The sequence below is a fragment of the Quercus lobata genome, chromosome 8 (genome assembly GCF_001633185.2).
Source record: "Quercus lobata isolate SW786 chromosome 8, ValleyOak3.0 Primary Assembly, whole genome shotgun sequence".
Classification (NCBI taxonomy): domain Eukaryota; kingdom Viridiplantae; phylum Streptophyta; class Magnoliopsida; order Fagales; family Fagaceae; genus Quercus; species Quercus lobata.
Window position 1 is genome coordinate 32,190,574 of NC_044911.1, and position 21,048 is coordinate 32,211,621.

At 37.8% G+C, this 21,048-nt stretch overlaps 1 protein-coding gene across 2 annotated transcripts; it reads left to right on the plus strand.

Moving 5' to 3' along the window:
- The first annotated feature begins 3,122 nt into the window (after window positions 1-3,122).
- On the plus strand, window positions 3,123-16,954 carry LOC115954898 (aspartic proteinase A1-like). 2 transcript variants are annotated; one of them, XM_031072897.1, is made up of 14 exons: window positions 3,123-3,374; window positions 4,364-4,743; window positions 4,827-4,887; window positions 5,661-5,755; window positions 5,844-5,956; window positions 6,189-6,357; window positions 6,467-6,506; window positions 6,627-6,691; window positions 14,755-14,868; window positions 15,047-15,111; window positions 15,334-15,490; window positions 15,568-15,687; window positions 16,209-16,297; window positions 16,614-16,954. In XM_031072897.1, exons 2-14 carry the CDS (start codon window positions 4,372-4,374, stop codon window positions 16,696-16,698), a joined length of 1,545 nt encoding a protein of 514 aa, XP_030928757.1. In that variant the 5' UTR covers window positions 3,123-3,374; window positions 4,364-4,371; the 3' UTR covers window positions 16,699-16,954. The 2 variants fall into 2 exon arrangements, with proteins under 2 accessions (XP_030928757.1, XP_030928758.1); XM_031072898.1 differs by lacking the exon at window positions 3,123-3,374 and adding an exon at window positions 3,525-3,624.
- The last annotated feature ends 4,094 nt before the right edge of the window (window positions 16,955-21,048 follow it).

The following is a 21,048-nucleotide window of genomic DNA, read 5'->3' on the forward strand; positions in this document are numbered from 1 at the left end:
TCGATACAACCTAGGATCCTAAACATATTAGGTGCGCACTGATGGGGACACAACCTATGGTTAATAAGGTAGTCTCGGGTTATCCTACCTATAGGAAGGGTCATCCCTCCTTCTATGTAACGATTTGTTCTAGGGAACAATATCGTAGGCCAATTTCTTGGGGTATATGGTATCTCTGTTTAAAAACTTCTATTTTTGCAGGGGAATCTACTAGGCTCTCGAATCTACCTATTTGAACAACCTAAGATGAAATGACTGGGATTCGTAAATAAGGAAGTAAGAACTAGCAGGCTGAGGAGACTGATTAAGAAGAAGAAGGAGTATTCAAAAAAAAAAAAATGTGTATGTGTAAATTTGCAGGAAACAAAATGTATGCTAATCTTTGATACCTTTGAAAAAGTTTTCGAAGATCTCTTAAGGAAAGGGTGTAAGAAGCTGTGTATCTTAGAGAGTTGTTAGAGCTTAAGTGTTTGATATCTCTAGAAACTTGAAGACTTGTAAAAATGGAGAAAAGATTTCTCTGTACGCTTTATATAGGGAGCGAAAGTAAGTGAGAGTTATCTCGCTCAAAATTCCAAGAAAAAGCTCAGCCATTGGATCTGCGCTTCACCGTTAGATTTGGGGAACAAAGCGCCGCCTGGAGCAATTAATAACGCTTTGTGGGCTTCAAAACGTCAGGAGCAATTAATGGGGCACGTAAAGCAGCATTCTCACACGTGCGAATCAAGGAATCAATTGATGAAACTTCTTAAAAATCAAAACCCCACTTTTCTTCTTGGATGAGAGGGAAAAAACTAGAGTTTTGAGGGAGTATTGTGGGGTTAAGGGCCCAAATCACACACTGGGCCTTGGGTCCTGTCCGAGGAGGTAAGTAATCCAAAGACGAGCAAGCGTACAAAATAGTTTGAGTTAGACTTTATGAACAGAGCATGGATGGGAAGGTGGTCCGAGGAGACACTCCTCCTCGGACTGGCTAAGAATAGGTCAAACACAGATCCTAATGATCAAGACGACCTTCTAGGAAGCCTTAGTGACAAGGACGTACCTCAAAAAACGTACAAGAGAGAAGGAAACCCCAAAAAATATCTAAGGGAAAGCTACTACCACTGCATTGAATGCATTGTAGCTACTTTTCTTACCACATTTATGTGGAGAAGACCCCTGAACAGTGCTGCCTTTGCAACCGCAACTCATAGAAAGCTAAAGTGGGTGTCTGATAGGACAGGTACTCAAGTAAGGGCTTAGATGGTCAACAAGTGTGGGATCAAGATGGCCCAAAGGGGGTTATATAATGTGAGAGACCCTCCATCAGAAAAGGGGGAAGAAAAGAAAAGGGAAGAAACACTGTAACAATCTAGAACCAGACTTGTAGCAAAGCTTTGAGAATAATATTTAAGAATCAATCTCCTCAGACTTGGCTAGGGACTTTTTTCTTTAGTGAACGTTTATTATCTTTCTTTCTTTGTTATCAAAATCTATTGGCCGGTTACTTCTAAAACCCAGTTTTCCAATCCATTCTCTACAAATTTATTGCTTTGGGTTTTTTGGGCTTAAGTCCATACATTTGTTGGGCTAAAAGTTCAAATCAGGTCCTTACATGTGGTAATATTATTTTATTGAGTAAATTTGTAGCCTTAAGCTATAACAAATTTTGTAACTAAAATTTATCCTAACTTTTAATGACTGAGATTTAGAGTTTAAAAAACCAATTTTTAATCTCAATTATTGAATAAAAAAAATTAGAAAAAGTTAAAAAGTGAAAGGTGAAAAAGTAAAAAAATTTGTGAAATAAAAATAGAATAATTGTTTGTAGTAGGTATTGAACCTGATCACAATCTTATTTTCAATATGGTATCTACCTTTCATTTTGGACACGTCTATTATAGTCAGCTTTAATTTCTTCTTAGAAGATAAAAAACTTTTAAGAAAAATGAAAGAAGCAGGAATTAGCTGTTTAATTAGTAAGTGGTAAAGTATTTTGTGATGAAATAAAGAATCTACGAGTGAATTCTATTTATAACATATAAAAGGAGGATTTAAGCAAAACAAAAAATCTAGAGTCACTTAATTTTAAAATCAATCAATGCATCTTATTGTGTGATTGGTGTATAATAATTTGAATGTCAATAATGACCAATGTAAAAGTAATTTTAATTAGGGTCATGTTAAAGAGAGTCCAAAGAGTACATGTTAAAGATTAATAAATGCTCAATTATGAGCTATAATGCACATTTTTCAAAAAAACAAAAAAAAAAAAACACATGTTAATGATTCGTTGGTTTACACACAAAAATTTATTGTGCTTATGTGTGTTTTTATTATTATTTTTTTGGGGATATACGCGTACAATTTGACTTTATTTTTGAAAAATGTATAAAATATTATTTAATAAAGTATTAAATGCATTTTAACCATTTTCCTTAAGATGTTTATTAACAAAATCCTTTCTTATATAGTAAGTTTGGTTTGCAACTATGTGAAATTGGATATGTTTTAGAATGGACAAAATTTAGGTGCAATACTTTATGTGCTATTTTTTAGGTTCACTACTTAAGATTAAGTCATGTGGTTACTTAACAAAAAGATACATTTTCATCCTATGAAGAAAAATTCAAATAACAAAATCTTAAAAAGAGAGTCTAAAAAACAGCACCTAAGTCTTGCCTTTTTGGAAATTATGTACGCCGAATACAGATGACAAGTGTGTACTCCAAAGGTCTAATGGGCAAGTGGGTGTTCATGAAACAAATGAAGGTCCATCATCCAACACGTTAGATCGAGTGTTCCTTTTATTTTTAAGCCACCCAATGATCCAATAAAATTCTATAAAACAAAAAGACCAATAATTCTTTTATAAAGGCCATGGGTCTAATCCTGGGCCTCAAATGTGATCATCAAATAAAAGGCCCAATACCCATTTTCCCCCGTTATGATGTTACAGTACACACGGCTACCCCGTTCTAAAGACATCTAACGGTCAGGAACCGAAGTCGCCATCACTCTACTTCAAAACAAGACTGGTAGTTGAGCTGAAAAAAATCAAAAAATAGCGGCACTTTTAGTCTAGTTCACTGTTAAAATCTTTTTTTTTTTGATTTGCACTGTTAAGAACTATAACCTCCACTTCCGACCAATCAAAACCCCCCACGTCACTCAAAAACCACGACTAAAATGTTAACTAACTTCTCAACCGTTCGATGCAAAAGCTCTCACTCTAACGGACGGTCAAAAATCAGAGACTCATCTACTTTTGAACCAGAGAATCTGCTCTCCAACAAATTTTAGTTTAGTACCTCCGACATATTAGTATCAGTTTGGTCTGTGGTCCGTTTCTATCTTCACTTTGTTCTCTGCTTCCTTCGTAGCAATTTCGGGTATGTTTCAAATTTTCCGTTCTTTTTGTTTTCATCTACGTTTTTATATTTATGCACACGATTTTGTTGGTTAAATTTATGGTATTTGATCCTTTATTTGCTGTGAGATTATGATGTTCTAGTTGAAATTGATACTCTCCTAAGGAGTTTATTTTGGGAGTTAAAAATCTTTGTTTGGCTGATGAGAAAATATAATAAAATAACCGAGATTTTTGTAGAAGCTCGACCTGGGAAATCTCAATTTGACTAAGTAAATGCGTTTTCTTTACTGGGTGTTGTTCCATTCGTTTTTACACTAGGTTTTTTTTTTGAACAAAAGTTTTTCCTTGAAAGTTTTTGTGCTGAACCAAACAAGACTCTTAATGTGTAATATGTTAAATAATGTTCATGTACCATATTTTTTTATCTCCCTTTTTTACCTTTTGAGTGCCATGGAATATTTTGTATTTGGTTGAAATTGTAATTTAAAAGATTTTGTATGATATGTAATATATTTTTGGTCTGGTGTATCTTTTACTAGTGGTTTGATGTTCATGCTGAAGAAAAAGTCTGTTAATAAGTATTTCCTTAATTGTGTTGTCTGAATTCTATCAGATTCTACAGTTAAGGTCCACATTGCATGTTATTGTTAGTGGTTTTGCAATTTTCTGTTATTCTTTTCTTGGATTGTGGGAATCTGGAGTAAGAGAAATGAATATATTTGAAACATTGATTTTACTGTTATTTGATTTCCAAAACCAAAAGATCAAAAGAATCGACTTGACTAAGCCACATGATTGTAACCTGCCCTGCTAATTTGAGATTTTAGTTCTCTGATTATCCGATATGATAAATGTGCAAGTTGAAAAGTTCTAATTCCTTTTCAGTCAATATATATTCTCACTGATTGAGCAGAGTTGATGTCATTGGTTTTTCATAATTGGCGTAAGTTTTGGGTAGCCTTTTCAGGCTGATCTCTAAGAAAGAAATGTGTACTGTTTATTTTACAGTTCCCAAAATGAATACCAAATATAGAGCCAGTTTGGCCAGTCTTCTTCTCTTGTTGCTTCTGTGCCCGACTGTTTTTTCTGCATCAAATGATGGGATGATCAGAATTGGACTGAAAAAGAAGAAATTAGATCAAAGCAACCGGCTTGGTGGACGAATTGACTCTAAGGAACAGGCAAAACCAAGATCTCCTACCAGAAAATATTATCTCAATGGTCATCTTGGAGACTCTGAGGATGCTAGTATTGTTGAACTAAAGAACTATATGGATGCTCAGTATTATGGTGAGATTGGTATTGGCACACCTGCACAAAAATTCACTGTGATATTTGACACAGGAAGTTCTAATCTTTGGGTACCCTCGGCCAAGTGTTATTTCTCAGTAAGTATCTTTAAAATACTAATGGATTTTCTTTGCAATTTGTTGGGAAGGAGAAAGATGTGTGCTTTTATGTTTGGGTGCAGGTTGCTTGCTTTTTTCACTCAAAGTATAAGTCCGGCCAATCAAGTAGCTACCAAAAGAATGGTAAGCCTTTTGTCCTTGGTTCAAGGAGTTTAATAAGCTTTTTGTCCTTGGTTCAAGGAGTTTAGTTCCATTTAGTTTATCAGTTCTAATTTCCTTTCTCCTTTTTGCACTCCTCATCTTCATTGTTGTCTATAAATGGATTATTTATGAAGGATGGGACGTACTTTTAGCCGACAAATTTCTTTAGTCTAGATTAAAGTGATACAGAAGGTACATTACAGAAAGCAAATTAAAAGATTAACTAGTTGAACAACCAATCTTGAGTGAGACACAATTATAACAAGTTCTACTCTTGTTTGTACAACATTCCTGTAATTTGTATTTTTCTTAGTCTTCTAGTTTTTGAGTGCTAAATATTCTCTGTATAACTGAATCACAATTGTGGAGGGTGATGTCTATCCAACTGTTCACCATTCTAACATATTTTACTCCACCTACCTGAGAATTTATGTTGTATGAATGCATCCATGCATATATAACCCAAGAAAATTTGTTATAGCACTATGTTCCACCAGTGAAGGAGCACATGTGTTGTGAAAATGAAATGACAGATGGCTGAAATAACCTTTTGGCCATTTCGTCACTGGAATATGAACAGTGAAGTAATTGTAGAACCTTTCTGAAGTTACTTTCTGTTTCATAGAATGAGAATTAAGAGTACAAAAAAATATTGGTACATAGTTTATTAGTCAATTAAAAAAGGGTCTGGCTCATTTGTTGCTAGTATGGGTGACAAAATGTTAAAATGATTCATGATATCATTTCTTATGTAGGTAAAACTGCTGAGATCCATTATGGAACTGGAGCAATCTCAGGTTTCTTTAGCCAGGACCATGTCAAACTTGGTGATCTGGTCGTTCAGAATCAGGTAACTTTTGATAAAATGTGCATTTTGGTTGTCTTCAGTTCAGCATTGGAGTTGGGGGTTGACCTATACAAATGCTACTGGTCATTAGGATTTTATTGAGGCAACCAGGGAGCCGAGTATCACATTCTTGGCAGCCAAGTTTGATGGTATACTTGGACTTGGATTTCAAGAGATCTCAGTTGGGAATGCTGTTCCTGTTTGGTAAGTCAGGGTATCTCAGCTGCTAATGTACTTTATAATCACTTGATTAGAGTTTGAATCTATATTATAAAATGTGCGCGGTTTACCATCTTAATTGACTCGGTGATTTTGCAAATATCTTCTCTCAGATGTTGAATTGTCATCTTATTGTTTTTAGTGTTGCCTTCGGAATTATTATTATTATTATTGTTGTTGTTCTTGTTATAACTGTGTGTATTTGCCATTCTCATAGGTATAATATGGTTGATCAAGGTCTTGTACAAGACCCTGTTTTTTCATTTTGGTTAAACCGCAATATTGAAGGGGAAGAAGGGGGTGAGATTGTGTTTGGTGGGGTTGATTCTGATCATTACAACGGTGAGCACACCTATGTTCCTGTGACTCAGAAAGGCTATTGGCAGGTTAGCCCTCCAGAATATCATTATCCATATTCACCATTCTCCATGCTCTATTCATCATCTTTCTTTTTAAATGTTTAATTGTTAAATTATTTTTTTCTTTTATTTGCAGTTTGATTTGGATGATGTACTAGTTGGTGGTGAAACAACTGGTAATATATCAAGATTGTATTTGTCTCCTTGTTATTTGGAGACAGTATTTGTTATTATTGTTTTTGATGGTTTAGATAAAAAACATTTATTGTATTAAATATTAAGCGTGTCATTTTCAGGATTTTGTGGTGATGGTTGTTCAGCAATTGCTGATTCTGGAACATCTCTGTTAGCAGGCCCAACGGTATGTATTCTGGGCATCCATATCCATTTCTTATTTCTCCGCAAGGAGTTCTGTTCTCTATTGAGCAGCAGAACATGAGATATTCGTGTAGGGTGTATTTTTATTAGTTGAGTTCTGGCGTTTCTGGATTTCTGCCAATCTATTCATGTATATAGATTTCTTTGTAAATCTGGTTTTTTTTTTTTTTTTTCCTAAAACAATATTCATAAGGGTTATTGTTTCAATTAATAAGTAAAAAAGAATAATATATTTAATTTAGGACGAGCCCCAAAAAAGGAGAAGTTGACTTTGGTTCTCTTTTGGTAAGAATATTTCTGAACGCCACCATTTTTTAGTTACAACAAGGGAGGGGGTCTTTGAACCCTAGATGTCTTTGTTAGAACACCAAGAGATGTCAACCAGTTGAGCTAGAATAATCATGGCCCCAAAGACCACCATCTATTATTTTATTTTTATTTTTTTTGATAGGTAATAACGATTTATATTCAAGAACACTACCTTATGCAGAAAAACATATGGCAGAGAGAGAAATACAAAGGGAAAAGAAAGAGTGTAAAGATAAGGAATGGAAAAGATACTAAGTACATAGGAGGGAGCTAAGGAACATAGGGAGAGAATCACTAGAGATGAGTTCCCAAGCCCTAGACTAGTCAAACAAAGTGCCACTAAAGGAGGCCAATAGCTGGTCATCCGAACTATCCATGTCCTCAAATGTCCTCCTATTATGCTCCCTCCAAAGACACCACATCAAGCATAAAGGAGCTAATTCCAAATGCTAGACAAATGCTTTCCAAGCCAGTTCCACCAACCGAATAAAGTATCCGCAACCGATCTTGGCAAGACCTAGGAGAACCCAAAAGATCTAAACACCAAGGTCCACAACCGATAAGCTTTACCACAATGTAGTAACAAATGATCCACTGTCTCTCCATTATTGCGGCACAAGATACACCAGTCAACAAAATCCAACCCTCTACCTCTCAAATTATCACTTGTAAGGATCCTATCCCATACAACAGTCCACACAAAGAAGGAAACATGCCAAGGAGCCTTAACCTTCCAAACACCTTTCCAAGGAAAAATAATGGGTAAGGGGCTTCTTAACTTATTGTAGAACGATCGAATATCAAAGTCCCCATTCTTTGTTAATTTCCATCGCATACGATCTCCGTTCTCAGTGGGTGGTAGATTTGAACCCAAGGTACGGAGAAAAGCATCCACACCACCTAATTCCCAATCATTTGGTCTTCGAGTAAAATGAACATCCCAGCTTCTCCGCTCCTCTATCCCCAACCGTTCAAGAGAAGAGGCCACCGATGCCCCTTTATTGGATGCAATCCCATACACATTCGGAAAAGTCGATTGAAGTGGAGAATCCCCACACCATTGATCTATCCAAAACTTCACTATATCCCCCACCCCTACCTCAAAGCGAATATTCTTGCTAAAATCCTCCCAACCCATGCGGATACTTCTCCACAAGCCACACCCATGAACCCCTCTACCTAGCTTGGAAGTCCACCCACCCATTCTTCCCCAAACTCGAGAGCTACAACCCTTCTCCAAAGCCTTGTCTCCTTAGTCCCAAACCTCCATAACCACTTCCCTAGTAAGGCTTTATTAAAAGTAGTTAATTTCCTTACTCCTAGCCCACCATTTTTCAAAGGTGCACACACCTTATCCCATCCCACCAAGTGTAATTTGGAGTCCCCCCACAAGAAATCCCTTTGCAACCTCTCAATTTTATTGGTCACATGTGTAGGGATGGTGAAAAGAGACAAATAATAAGTGGGGAGACTAGATAACGTGCTTTTAAGCAATGTTAGTCTTCCACCTTTTGACAAATACATCTTCCAACCGGCCAACTTGCGCTCAAATTTCTCCAAGATAGGATTCCAAAACAGTAGGGGACTTGTGGGACACCCCCAGTGGCATACCAAGATAGGTCATAGGCAAAGACCCAATCCGGCATCCCAAAAACTCTGCCTAGACATGGACATTAGGAACCTCCCCAATGGGAACCATCTCACTTCTTCAGCACATTAACCTTTAAACCTGTCACTGCTTGGAAATAAAGAAGAAGCATCCTAACATGTAGAATCTGCTCCTCATCAGCATTGCAAAACAGAAGCGTATCATCCACGAACAAAAGATGCGAGACACATACCCCTCCACCCCGTCTACCATCAGCCCTAAAGCCTCGAAACAAACCCGCCCCTTTAGCTTTTTTTATCATCTTGCTGAAGACCTCCATCATAACCAGAAACAACATGGGGGATAGTGGGTCCCCTTGTCTCAATCCCCTCGAACTCCCAAAAAAATCAGTTAGAGACTCATTAAATCAGATAGAGAATTGGGTTGTAGATATACAAGTGCGGATCCACCTACATCACCTCACCCGAAATCCCATTCTCTTCAACAAATCAAGAAGAGTCTCCCAGTTCACATGGTCATAGGCTTTCTTAATATCTAATTTGCAAATAACCCTCGGAATCTTACTCTTCGCCCTACTATCAACACACTCATAGCAATGAGAACTGAATCAAGTATCTATCTATCACCCACAAAACTGTTCTGAGACTCCGATATCAGCTGATCCAAAACTTCTTTCAGGCGGTTTGCCAACACCGTAGCCAAAATCTTGTAAACACTCCCCAACAAACTAATAGGTCTAAAATCTCGAATATCGGAAGCACCATTTTTCTTAGGGATTAAGGCTATGAAGGTTGCATTAAGAGATTTTTCAAACTTACTGTGTTGATAAAACTCTTTCCACAACTTCCTAGCAATGGTGATAGAAGGCCATAGAGAAACCATCAGGACCTGGTGCTTTATCTCCTTCCATCTCTTATTGACTCGAAGAACCTCCTCTTGATCAAACCTCCGTTCGAGCTAGTCCCTCTCTAACCCCTCTATCTGATCAAACTCCAAACCTTCCACAGAAGGCCTCCACTCCTCTGTCTCCTTGTACAATTTTTTATAAAACTGTACAGCTTGGTCAACCATTTCAGATTTGTCCTCATAGATAACCCCATCCACCTCCAACATACTAATATGATTATGCCTTCTCTGAGAATTGGCCATCTTGTGGAAAAATTTGGTATTGTTGTCTCCTTCCTTAATTCAAAGCAACCTTGATTTCTGTCTCCACGAGACTTCTTCCAATGAGAGGAGGTTTTGTATTTGAGATCTCAACTCAGCCCTCTCACCTAACTCCACTTCAGAAAGACCGAGCTCCCCTTCCTTAACATCCAATAATTTCAAAGCCTCCAGCAGTTCTTTTTTCTGACGCCCAACATTTCCAAACTCACTCCGGTCCCACTGAATAATATCTTCCTTCAATGCCTTCAGCTTCTTGGCAAGTACAAAACTGGGGGTACTTGAGAAAGAATATCGATTCCACTAAGGATGAACCCTATCTTTGAACTCATCCGACTTTAGCCACATGTTCTCGAACCTAAAAGGACTTTTCCCCTGAAAAATCCCTCCTGCCTCCACTAATATAGGAAAGTGGTTTGAAATAGGACGAGGTAAAACCCATTGAGTCACATCCAGATAGTGATCTCCCAAATATGAGAAATCAGAACCCTATCTATCCTAGACATCGAAGGCTGATCTGAGCCACTTGACCAAGTATAACTCCCTCATTCCAATGACAAATCTATCAAGCTAAGCTCCTCAATGAACTCGGAAAAATTCTCCATAGCTGGGGTCAGACGTGATCCCCCTAACCGTTCACTAGGGAACCGAACAATATTGAAATACCCTATGTAACTCCATGGAACTCCCCAAAGTTGCTGAATTCCAATCAACTCATCCCATAACTGCCCTCTCAAGTTATTATCATTCGGGCCATAAACCTCAAAGCAAGCCCAAATAAAACCATCCCCCAAACCCTGCCATTGAATTGATACAGAAAATTGACCCACCATTACTTCCAGATTTTCTAAAACCCTTCTATCCCACATCATCAATACCCCACCAGTTGTCTGATCTGCATCCAAGGCTACCCAATTTACATAGGGACAACTCCACAAGCTGCAAATCAACTGTCTATCCGTGCCTGCAAGCTTAGTTTCTTGAAGACAAACTACATCACAATTCCATTCCCGTAATAAATTTCTAACTAGCAAGCGTTTCTGCGAATCATTCAAACCTCGAACATTTCATGACACCATTCTTAACTTCATTGAAACTGTAAGCTCCCTACTACAACTTCAGTCAAGCAGCCAAAGAAAGGAAAACTATCTCTCATCATAATTAACTGAGGAAATCAAATTCCTCAACTCCCTCTTCCCTTTATCCTTGGAGACAGTTTTTTGGTAGGCAGCGTCTTTCCTATGCACCAGCTTGGCTTCCTCAATCTCCGTCTCAAGTCTTTGTAATAGCATAATACACCTCTTCTCATGTCAACCCAACGAATGCCCCATCATCTTACTAAAACCGGGGAGTCTATATTTCACCCAATTAGATACCTTCGAAGTGTTATCCAACCTCCTCACCTCATTATTACAATTCAATTTAGCTGTCACCACCACCCTTAGGGGATTAATAGACATCAAGGGGGAAGAACTCTCCACTTCACCTAGGGCCTCAACTGCATAAGCTGTTTCGACCTCAATCAATGCCAACACCGATTGGTTAGCCAGATAGGAGGTGTCTATCCCCTGAATATCACTTGTACCCTCAACCCGATCACCTTCATCTCCACCCGGAACACCCCATTCCTTAATCCCAACTCTCGGTGGGCTCAGAACGTAATTGGATAGTTCAAGACCTAATAATGCCCTGTCACCCTCTGTTTCTGCCTTACCTAGTGTGGACGGAGGCTCAACGGCACAAAGCCCACCAGAAGTAAGACTCTTAGCCTTTGCCGAAGTCTACACAAGGCAACCCAGAAGCTGGGTTGGAGGAATAGCCACCAAATCTGTCCTCGTGATGTGGAAGAGAGCTGTATCGGCCCTGTCCCATGTCGCCGGTGAAGCCCCGGCGAGAAACCCATCGGAAAAAAGACCACCTACCATCACCGGACACCGATCCATCTCGGTTTGGGTCGCCGAGCTCGCCGCCGTCGTCAGAGCTTGATATCGCGCTGTGCCGGCCTTCACTGGTGGCGCCGGTGACTCTATAACGGGATTGACAATAGCACTCATGATGTCCTGAGCCTCCGAAGCTTCGCGAGGAGCTTTAGACATTACTAGTGCATGGGCTTCCAGCCTTAAAAGTATTGGGTCCCCCATAGTTGGGCTTTCACCCACTTCTAACCTCATTGGGCCGGTGGGCTCTGGACCAAAGATCACAAGGCCCACTTGAGTACCTGAGCCCACCATAGGATATTTGAGAACCCGTGAACCACTAGGCATGTGCTCCCTCTGATCCCTTGACACCCATAAGGAACTCCTCAGACCACCTTTATTCCACGCCACCTCCTTTTTCCTTCCATATTCACTTCAATAGTCAAGCTATTTCTTGCCCAGTCAGAACTCCCCAGTTCACGTTTATTTCCGAAACCATGTTCAAGCCTATTTGATTTGAAATACAATGAAGGTATCCTATTATATCCTACCGGATTAGTCTTTCCAACGTAAAACTCCTCTGCATCGCGCCGAGAACCCACAACTCTACCTTCTAGAGTCATCGGACCTGGTAAGCTCATCGGCGCTTCGCTCAACATTTTTTTGTTTACTTACTGGGTTTTGCTTACCTGACTGGTTTCTGCCCCTGACTTGCACCTCATGCCCACACACCGTATTGGCAAAGGATTTAAAAGGTCGAACCCCTGAGTTAACCTTACGAGGCTGAGCACAAACTTCGACTGCCCCAGTCCCACCATTCACATAGTTTTTAGGTTCCAACAACTTCCTTAACTCTAACCCAAAAACCCTCCATCCATACTTTGCTCTGCCTACTGGAATAATAACGGACCTCCTAGACCTACCAACTTTAAGTTCAGTCAACAGTAGGAACAAGCCAAAAGAATTGGAGCTCCGTTGGAGGGTGTAGGCTAAATCACCTTCCCTGAATGAATAAAAATACTTTGGACTGCTCCCAACAACTATTTGCTCTAAACTCTTCATCAGCCATTGTGCCACTTTCTTACCCATGAAGACCGAGTTCATGAAGTACCTACTCCGCTCAAAATTCTTAAAGAAAAATACCGTCCCCCTTCCTCTACCACCAGTTGAAAAAGTTTGGATTCAATAAAAAAACTACGAACACCACCCATAATGCAGACCTCCGACCAAACTACACTTCCTAACACTCAGTGATCCCTGCTTCATGAAACTGGCCCAAATGTACAGAGAACAAAAATCTTTTGTAGCAATAATAACACCATCTAATATAAAATATTTGTTATTATTGCTACAAAAGATTTTTGTTCTCTGTACATTTGGGCCAGTTTCAATGCCATCCCTGTACAATTTTTGTGTGTCACTTCAGTACTCACTTTTATTTGATTTTAATATTATCCTTACTGTTAACATTTGAATGTAATTTGCTGGCAAACAGAAATCATCTGTCCCATAATTTGTCTCTAGACTTATTCCCAAATTTAACTTGATGAAATGGCAAATATGACACAACATCACCTTAGTTGTGCCATGTCACCTATGTTGCATCAAAATTTTATGTTTTATTTTCATTTTTTCCTCTCATGGCCAACCAACATCCCCCGGTGCCAGTCACACCCATGGCCACACTACTGCTAAACTGCTGCTTCCCACCCACCAAACCACCACTCACCATGCCACAAATTGCCTATGTGAAAGAGAGATAAAGGAAGAGGGAGTGAGAGAGCGAGGGCTCAAGCCACTGTAAAGCAACACCCTCACAGCCAATTGATTGCCAAATTCATCACCTACACACAAGGAAACAATATACCCACAACCCAATCACCACCACCAAACCAAAGCTCCACCAATACCATTCACAACATCAAATACAACTGCCGAACCCAATTTGGCCCCACATTGTTTAGCTCGCCACCACCACTCAACTATCCTTCTTCATTCACTCAAGCCCTTTCTCTCTCGGCCAAATCTATCCATACTGAACATCATAACACAAAACTACCAAAACCACACAGAGCAGCGTTTCTACCGAACAATTTCATCCACAGGAGCGTTGCTGCCACAAAATCATACCCACAGCAGTGACACTGGCACCACATGGCCACTCTTAAACCCACACTACCAAATCGATTCATACCAAAACACTACCAACAATCCCCTATCTGCCACATGTCACCTCTCTACTATGCAAAACCTCCAAAACCAACCCATTGAACTGATCCAAGGCATACCTGAACCACCTGCTTAAATCCCCAAATCTCTGTTGTCTACTACAAAAATCCCCTCATTCCTCTGCTTGCTTCAGCCAACAAACCCTCAAGACCCATTCACTGCCAACCCATAACACCTCAACCCATCTAGGCCTCCCAAATTAATTCCAAAGCCACTGCATAAACCCACACTCACCAACTCAAGATACCCAACTCCCAGTTGAGCAAACTTCGCTGTTTGGTTGAGTCATACCCCCTTTATCTCTCTTGGTAGGGCCACTTTGAGATTCGAAAGGTGGTGGATTAAGTGATAGTGAATAGGGTCAATGAAGTTGTTGCTGGTGGGGGTTGACATCACCTCGTGCTTCAAGTCCTGGCTGGTACTTGAGGCCCACTCCATCCACAAGATAGAGGTCAAAAGAAATGGATTTTTTTTTTTTTGAAACGTGATGTGGCACCAACTTGGGTGACATGTAAAAAGTAATGCGTGCTAATTTCCATTTGCAAAGTCTGCAAATTCTGTCCAAATTTTAATGGTAAAGAAAATATTGAAATCAAATATAAATGAGGATGACTAAAGTGACACAAAAAATATCCAGGGATGATATTGAAACTGGCCCAAATTTACAGGGACCAAAAGTTTATTTTAGCTAAAGATTTTTCACTTCTTAAGGGAGTTTCATGTCTCTCTTGGCCATGCTTTTCTGTGATTCTGCTTTTATGTACCTATTAAAGTCTAACAATTTGTGATATATATTATTGTATAATTGCATATTTTCAGACTGTTGTTACTCAAATTAATCATGCGATTGGAGCGTCTGGGATTGTAAGCCAAGAATGCAAGACAGTGGTTGCACAATATGGGAAAGCCATACTGGACATGCTGGCAACTGAGGTATATATTTTAGCTCCAGTTTTCACTTTCTTATGAAATTTGTTGCATGTCACCATTCCTCTATTTAGAATAAAATGTGTGGATAAAATGTGATTCTAATTTTCTATTATACTTGGACAACTTATCCTGGAATCCCTTGCAATGAACTAACTTCTACTTTACTGGTGGCATTTTATAGGCACAGCCACAAAAAATCTGCTCCCAGATTGGTTTCTGTACTTTTGATGGGACTCGTGGTGTTAGGTCAGAGTCAACCTAATTTTTTATAGTCATAACTCATAATACATCTAGGAAGCATGAACACTTCATTTCGGGTGTCGTACTTGTATGCGTACCTATGTCCGTGTTTGTGCTTCCTAGTAATACATGGTAGTAATAATATTACCAACATTTTCAGATGTGAATCAAGCAAAGTAGTTTGTACTTACGTGTCATCATAAAACAATTTCGCCCATGTTTGTGCAGTATGGGCATTGAGAGTGTGTTGGATGAAAACAAAGACAAGACATCTGATGGGGTGCATGATGCCATGTGTACCGCTTGTGAGATGGCAGTGGTATGGATGGCAAATCAGTTGAGGCGGAATCAGACAGAAGAGCAGATATTGAATTATGTCAATCAGGTAATTTTAACATTTTTGTTCACGTTTCTAGAATAAATGGCCTTGCAGCTAGCTTAAGCCATTAATTGCAATTGCAGCTGTGTGAACGGCTTCCTAGTCCAAATGGAGAATCAGCAGTTGATTGCAGCAGTCTATCTTCCATGCCTGATGTTTCGTTCACCATTGGTGGTCAAGTATTTGACCTTGCACCGGAGCAGGTACAGAGTCATGCTGATTTTAAAAGCTTTTTGAGTTGCTTTTAGCCAATGAATTGTGTGACATTGGCTATTCCTTTAGAGTTCAGTTTAGTGAACTTAATGTTAGTTTCAAAGATAGCATTGAAGCTTCTCAAAATTCAATTTTTATGAAGAGATAGCCTATTAGCCTTTTGAATAATGATAGAGATATAAACTATTTTACAAAATTTTTTACAAATCGCTAATGTGGTGAGTGATTATTGGTAAATAAAAAGATGATATTAATGGTGGGCCTAAAGGAAAACTAGTAAGAGGTTGGTCACATCAACATTTTGTAAATATGTTGTAAAATAATTTGTGTCTGTAGCATTACTCTTAGCCTTTTATAGGCTGGGGATGAGCTATATAAATAATCGCACCAGTTATAATAACCCTTCATTAATGGTTAGAGGTGATTTTTAATTTTCTCAGAGTCCTGATATTTTCAATCCTTTTTCTTTTTCTTTTTTCCTTTTTTCCTGGATGGTGGTTTCATGGATCAGTATGTTCTTAAAGTGGGTGAGGGAGTTGCAGCTCAATGCATTAGCGGATTTATTGCTTTGGATGTGCCCCCCCCTCGTGGACCTCTCTGGTATTTTTCTTCCTATTGTTCTTAAAGCATCTTATATATTTTCTTCGTTTCTTGATTGTAAATGGATCTAGTTTTAAGTAGCAAGTACAAATGATTAAGTACAAATGATCAAGCCCTAGCGTTATTGTTTCATATTATGAACATGGTTCTCAAATATCATCACTACGGGTTAAGATTTGAGTACTGCATCCATTTTCTTATGAGTAATTAGGTATTGGTAGATTTTATATTGGCCAGATTGGCAGGTTTCTATAAATAATCTGCCCGTGTATATGATTGGGTCCATCAGTTCACTAATATTGCTTTTATAATGCAGGATTCTGGGGGATGTTTTCATGGGTCGCTATCACACAGTGTTCGACTATGGGAATTCAAGAGTTGGATTTGCTGAAGCAGCTTAAGTCAAGCCATCTATCTATGTTCTCTTTGCCTCTTTGTAAACATATCTGTGTAAAAACCTTTACTTTATTGTGGTGTTACAAACTTACAATAGAACTTATCAAGTGATAGGCCTCGGTCTTAAACTTGTTATCTGTAAATAATAAACATATCAAGACAATGTGATTGTTATTATTAGAAAAAAAACGAAAAAGGAGGCACGTTATGAGATTATTATTCTCTAAATTGTTAGCTAGCATGATCTGAAACCCACTTTAAGACTTCAATTTGGAGCACAAATGGTTGTCCATGTGGTTGATAAGAACTTCAAATGAAGCATCATGGTACCCATTTAAGTTTTTTCCATTTGGTAGAATAAAATATTGTTTAACTAATGTGGGCTCGATCGATCGTTATGTGACATCATGCTGACATGAGTATGAGTTAACACGAAATCTATGCAATTTTTATACTAGTTTCATTTCAATTCATGGTGTCCTGTAAAGAAATGATTGGAGCTAGCTCACTGTTACTAATATAAAAGACTTTTTGTTTCATGGTTTATCTAGCTAGGTTCTAGAAGCAGTAAATGGATATGGAAGGTGATTTGTTTATTTTTTTAATGTGAGAAGTGTGAAGTGATGGAAGTCTGTATACACGTGTTTCTGACAAACCAACTAACTAGTGACGTGTGACTAACTTTATGCTTGCTGGGCTGGGGCAATTAATGTGTCTGAATCAATCATCTCACAGCGCAGCACTTTCTATAACGGAACGTCAAAGCAATTCACGAAACAAATATCTATGTTTGTTTGTTTTAAATGCCGTCTTTAACTACCTTATCATAGCAAAGCCTAAGCCAAAGCCTAAGCCAAAGCAAAGCAGCACTCACTGTTTTTTCACTCAAAAGAACAAAGTACATAAAATAATTGAGTATGTTTCCACTTTCCATGAGTAGCCAATAGATGGAAAAGCAAAAGGACATAAGTAGCATTTGGATTGGATTAATTTTTTTTAAATATTTTTTTATGGGAGATTGGATTAAATTATGCTCATTAACATTTGTTAATTTATTTATTTTTGTAACAGTTAATTAATCCAAACACAAGTATAATGGGCTGGGATGTGGCTTCGGCTTATTTGGTTTTATAAAGAATAATATATATATTTGTATGCAAAAGTCATGCTCTTGCTTCCATCACAAAAATAACGTGACTACGTTAAAATCAATTATTACAAATGATGGGAGGCCGACACTTTAAGGTTTTGTTTAGAAAGTTTCCTTATCCATGATTATTAGGCTTTGTTTAGAAAGTTTCCTTATCCATGATTAATAGGAATAATGATTTTTTGAAGTAATGGTATCCGCTAGTAACTTTAATTATTTCACAAGTTATAGAAGGTCTAAAATTAACACATTCATACATTACGCGAGTGCAATTTAGTTGATCATTATCTTACCATCATAATTACAATATAAGACCCAAAAATTCAATGGAGTAAATAGTGTTCAAATTTGTCTGACAAACCAAAAAATTGGAATTATTTGTAGAATTCATCAATAATAATAAAGGCAAATTACACTTTTTTACCCTAAATTGTCACCTTATTATATTTCACTCCCTAAATGATCGAAGCACATGTTTGACACTCTAAAGTTATAACTTTGTTTCACTATCTCCCTTATCTATATTTTGGTGTTAAGTTAACTTAAGTACGATGAAATTTAATAATGAAAGATTAATTTACTTGTTGTGAATTGAGATAATTGAAAGATAGTGTAGTCAATTCGAGATGACCAATCTCCTGAACTAGAGAGAGAAAAATAGAAAATAGACATTTTTTGGTTATTTTTCTGTTTAATTCTCATTAATGCATTCAAGGTAAATAAATAACCAAGGATGAGATAACCTCATCAACAAATTTTAAAACATAGGAACTAATCCTATCCTAAAACATAGGAATTAAATTAAATACAAACAAATACAAATATTAATCTATCTAGAAATATTTATTCTATCACTAAACTAATTCAAATAATTTATCCAACACTTGGGTCATGACATTCCATCCCCCTTCAAAATGAATCTTGTCCTCAAGATTCCAAAACATGAAAATAGATGCTTGCCCACACCATATCCTTCTTCCCCAATTGGGGAAAACTTGACCTCGAATCTTAAAGAGTTGAAGGATATGAATTCGATCCATAGATATTTGCACCAATTCTTTAATCATTTGTGTGAACAGAAAAACCTTGATTTTCACATCCTTGAACTCATTGGGAATGACAAATTCAATATATAAAATTAGACTAGGCTTATTCGAAATCACGAGAAGATCTCTTTGATTTATCTTTTCCACTTCACTAATCCTTTTATCTTCAAACACGATTTTTTTGGCAAGTGCTCCCTCCAACGTATTACCTTCTTGAATTGTTGGTTCTTGAATATTTGATTCTTGAATGGGTTGGACAAGATTTTCGAATGATTTTTCTATAGGAGCCTCCATTGATACTTCATTGATTGGTATTCGAAATCGATCTTGAAGGGCGCATATGAACTCCACCCAATTTGTGCATAATCTCGTCGCCTCTAAGGTTTGAAACCAATCATGTGCCTCCTTCTATGTAATAAGAGGCAATGGAAACTGTAGGGGTAAGGGCCCAAGATCGCATATTGGGCATTGGGCTTTATCCGAGGGGATAAACCGGTCCGAGGAGAAGCTATTAATTATGAGACATTCTCAGACCAAGTCCTATAAGTGGAGAGCAAATGAATGGTTGTCCGAGGAGTACATATTCCTCGGACTTGGTGAATATGGTTCGAAATATATGACCCGGCAACTAATGTGACCCACTAAGAGGGTTCAGTGATAGAGATGTGCTTCGTGGGCATGAGAGAAGGAAGAGAACTTAAAAATATCTAAGAGAAGGCTGATACCACCGCATTAAATGTCCAACAGCTACTTTACTGGCCGTATTTATGTGGAGAAGATCTCTGAATAGTGCTACCTTGGCTACCGCAACTCATAGAGAGCTAGGGAAGGTGGTTGATGGGACAAGTACTCAAGTAGGGGTTCAAATGATCAACAAGTGGAGGGTGAAGATGACACAAAAGAAGATATATAAGGTAGAAAACTCTCCATGGAAAGGGGATCGAAAAATAGAAAGAGAACATTATAGCAAACTAAACTTTCTTAGTATCCTACTGCGATTAATATACAATAATTGTGTCCTCCTCGGACTGAAAATCCATCGATATCAATGTCTATTATTTGTGCTTGACTGTCATTCTAGTCCAATACTAGCCATTGTTTAATTCACTAGGATCTAGTTTTTTGATTCATTCTCTACAAATTCATTGTATTGGGCTCATTGGACCAAGACTCATACACTTTTGGGCTTGGGCCTCAAATCGTGACCCTACAGAAACCATATCATGTTATGGTGTGTTGTTAAAAGCGAAGAATTTGTAGACCTTAAAAAGCTATGGAAAAGGGTCTCCACCTTTGAATTTTGGTATCTTCATAAATTTCCTTTGAGTTGCAGACATGATGGCTTGAAGAGGTTTTTATTTATTTATTTATTTTTTTATGCTACACGTGGAAACTTGAATGAATGGCTTGATGGGTACTCTGTGAGTTGAGTTTTGGATTATGGTGAGCATGACGATTTTATTTTATTTTAGGGGGGGGGGGGCTTATGGTATTTAGTGGATGGCTATAGGTTGATGTACGGTGGGTTTGAAACGTGTTGGCTGGATGTGGGTTTTTGTGTTGAGAAGGGTGAGTTTGGTTGCTTGTTGAGATGCGGTGACATTTCAAATAGATCGAAATGCTTTGCTACCAAATGTTGTGAACTGAGATAATTAAAAGATAGTATAGTCCATTCGAGAGGACCAATCTCCTGAACTTGAAAGAGGAAATATACAATTTTTTGTTATTTTTCTGCTTAATTCTTATTAATGCATTCAAGGTAAATAAATAGCCAAGGACGAGATAACCTCATTAACAAATCTTAAAACATAGAAATTAAATTAAATACAAACAAATAAAAATATTAATCTATACAAGAAGATTTATTCTATCACTAAACTAATTCAAATAATTTATCCAACACTTGGGTCATAACATTACTCCTCTCCAAATAGATGGCTAGGGTAAATTAGTCTTTTATTACTAAAATTTTGTTAAAGTTAATTACAAAACTTATAACAGAATATGTAAAGTAATTTTAGAACCAAGGACAATCGTGTGTTTCAATAATTCAGAGAGTTATGCATAATGGTAATCGAGGTGGTGATAATTTTTTGGATGTACAACTATAATTTTTCATAATAGTAATTGAAACTTGAAAGTGTGATATTGGGCAGTAC